Source organism: Mus pahari, chromosome 1 (genome assembly GCF_900095145.1).
Source record: "Mus pahari chromosome 1, PAHARI_EIJ_v1.1, whole genome shotgun sequence".
Classification (NCBI taxonomy): domain Eukaryota; kingdom Metazoa; phylum Chordata; class Mammalia; order Rodentia; family Muridae; genus Mus; species Mus pahari.
In genome coordinates this window covers 91,555,043-91,556,833 of record NC_034590.1, presented here as the reverse complement: position 1 = coordinate 91,556,833, position 1,791 = coordinate 91,555,043, and the positions used below count along the sequence as shown (strand labels likewise).

Sequence of the window (1,791 nt, the reverse complement as noted above, 5' to 3'; positions counted from 1 at the left end):
TCCCCACTGAGAAGACCATAGGCACTCATGTATAGCCTTGAAACTTCAGCCTTCAGATCTTCCCTTCCTGGGTATCCCTTCCCCCAAGAGGTATATAATCCCTAGTTAACGCAGAATAAAGCATAGTTGTTCACATCCCCCACCAAATAAAACAATATGAACAAGCAAAAAAACAAAACAAAACAAAACAAAACAAAAAAACCCCATGCCTCACCAGGAGCGTTCGTCTCAGGTTTTTCAGAGATTATATGCTGTTTTATTTATTTGTAAAATGATATAGAAGGCATCATTGTATCCATTTTAGAGAAAAGAAAACTGAGGTCAAAAGGTACTGAGGCACCAGACCAGAGTTGTGGTGCACTTGTGTCACTCACCTGGGAACTGTGACCCAGGGTCTCCTGCCCAGACCATTGCTGGTTGCTAGGAATGAGCTATACAGAACAGGCCCTGTTCTACAAAGCTGATAGTCAGAGCAGCAATACAGCTCTATGTACGGAGCAAAGGGACACTCAGTAAGCCATGTAGTGACAGTGTGGGAGTGGGCGAGGGAGCAGCGTCGATGAGCTCCCTCCGTGCAGCCTGTGAGGGTGTCCACCTTGAGTCTAATTCTGCTCCTGGGTGCCCTTTCCTACTGTGAGCTTTAGTCTTCCTGCTGTGACTAGTCTGGATCGGAAGATTTGCTTACAAAAGTACCCTGGCTGTCAGGAGCTGCATCACAGTGGGGCTGTGTGCTCCACAGGATTTGCAGAACCTGTTTCTGAACACAGGATGAGCGGTTATTTCGCAGCAGCGTCTCTCACCTGGTTGGTTAGTGGATTCCATTTGGTGGCCATCCCCTCCCTCCTCGTTCTGAGCATCCCCTGAATCTGCCATGCCCCCCTTTTTTTAAAGATTTATTTATTTAAATATTTATGTAAGTACACTGTAGCTGTCTTCAGACACTCCAGAAGAGGGTGTCAGATCTTGTTACAGGTGGTTGTGAGCCACCATGTGGTTGCTGGGATTTGAACTCAGGACCTTGGGAAGAGCAGTCGGGTGCTCTTACCCGCTGAGCCATCTCACCAGCCCCTGCCATGCCCTTTTTTAAGTGGCCTGGAGATTTCTCTGTAGTCAGAGGTTGCTACGTGTTCTTACTTCATCCCAGGACTCGTGACTGACATTTGCAAGGCCCATGGTTTGTCCACACTGTGGAATTCCAGCTGTCCCTTTCCTCTCTCCCTAGATATGTGTCTCACTTCACCAATGCTCTCCAGTCCATTCGAAAGAAGTGCAAGCTGGATGACATTCCTCCCAACTCTCTGTTCCAGGAAGACTGGACTGCTTTTCAGAACTCGGTCAGGTAAGGTGGAAGTTGCAGTGCGGTGTGAGCCACTGCAACAAGCAGCTCAGCCATGTTTTGGTTTGTAAGATGTAGTGTTTCTGAAGTGGTTCTTTTATTTTTTTCAGTGCCCCTGTCTGTCTGTCTGTCTGTCTGTCTGTCTGTCTGTCTGTCTGTCTGTCTTGAGGCAGGGTCTCTTTGTGTAGCCCTAGCTATCCTGGAACTTGCTGTGTAGACCAGGCTGGCCACGATCCCACCAGTTGGACTGTCACTGCCTCCTGAGTGCTGGATCAAAAGTGGGTGTGAGGGCTGGTGAGATGGCTCAGTGGGTAAGAGCACCCGACTGCTCTTTCGAAGTTCTGGAGTTCAAATCCCAGCAACCACATGGTGGCTCACAACCATCTGTAACAAGATCTGACGCCCTCTTCTGGAGTGTCTGAAGACAGCTACAGTATACAATAAATAAATAAATA

At 48.1% G+C, this 1,791-nt stretch overlaps 1 protein-coding gene across 1 annotated transcript in view; it reads left to right on the top strand.

The window, feature by feature from the left end:
* Cog7 (component of oligomeric golgi complex 7) overlaps positions 1-1,791 on the top strand; it is a 73,774-nt gene that overhangs the window by 34,212 nt on the left and 37,771 nt on the right. The window contains exon 10 of the mRNA XM_021199366.2: positions 1,223-1,339. Coding sequence (XP_021055025.1) covers positions 1,223-1,339 — 117 coding nt within the window. The remainder of the gene's footprint in view (positions 1-1,222; positions 1,340-1,791) is intronic.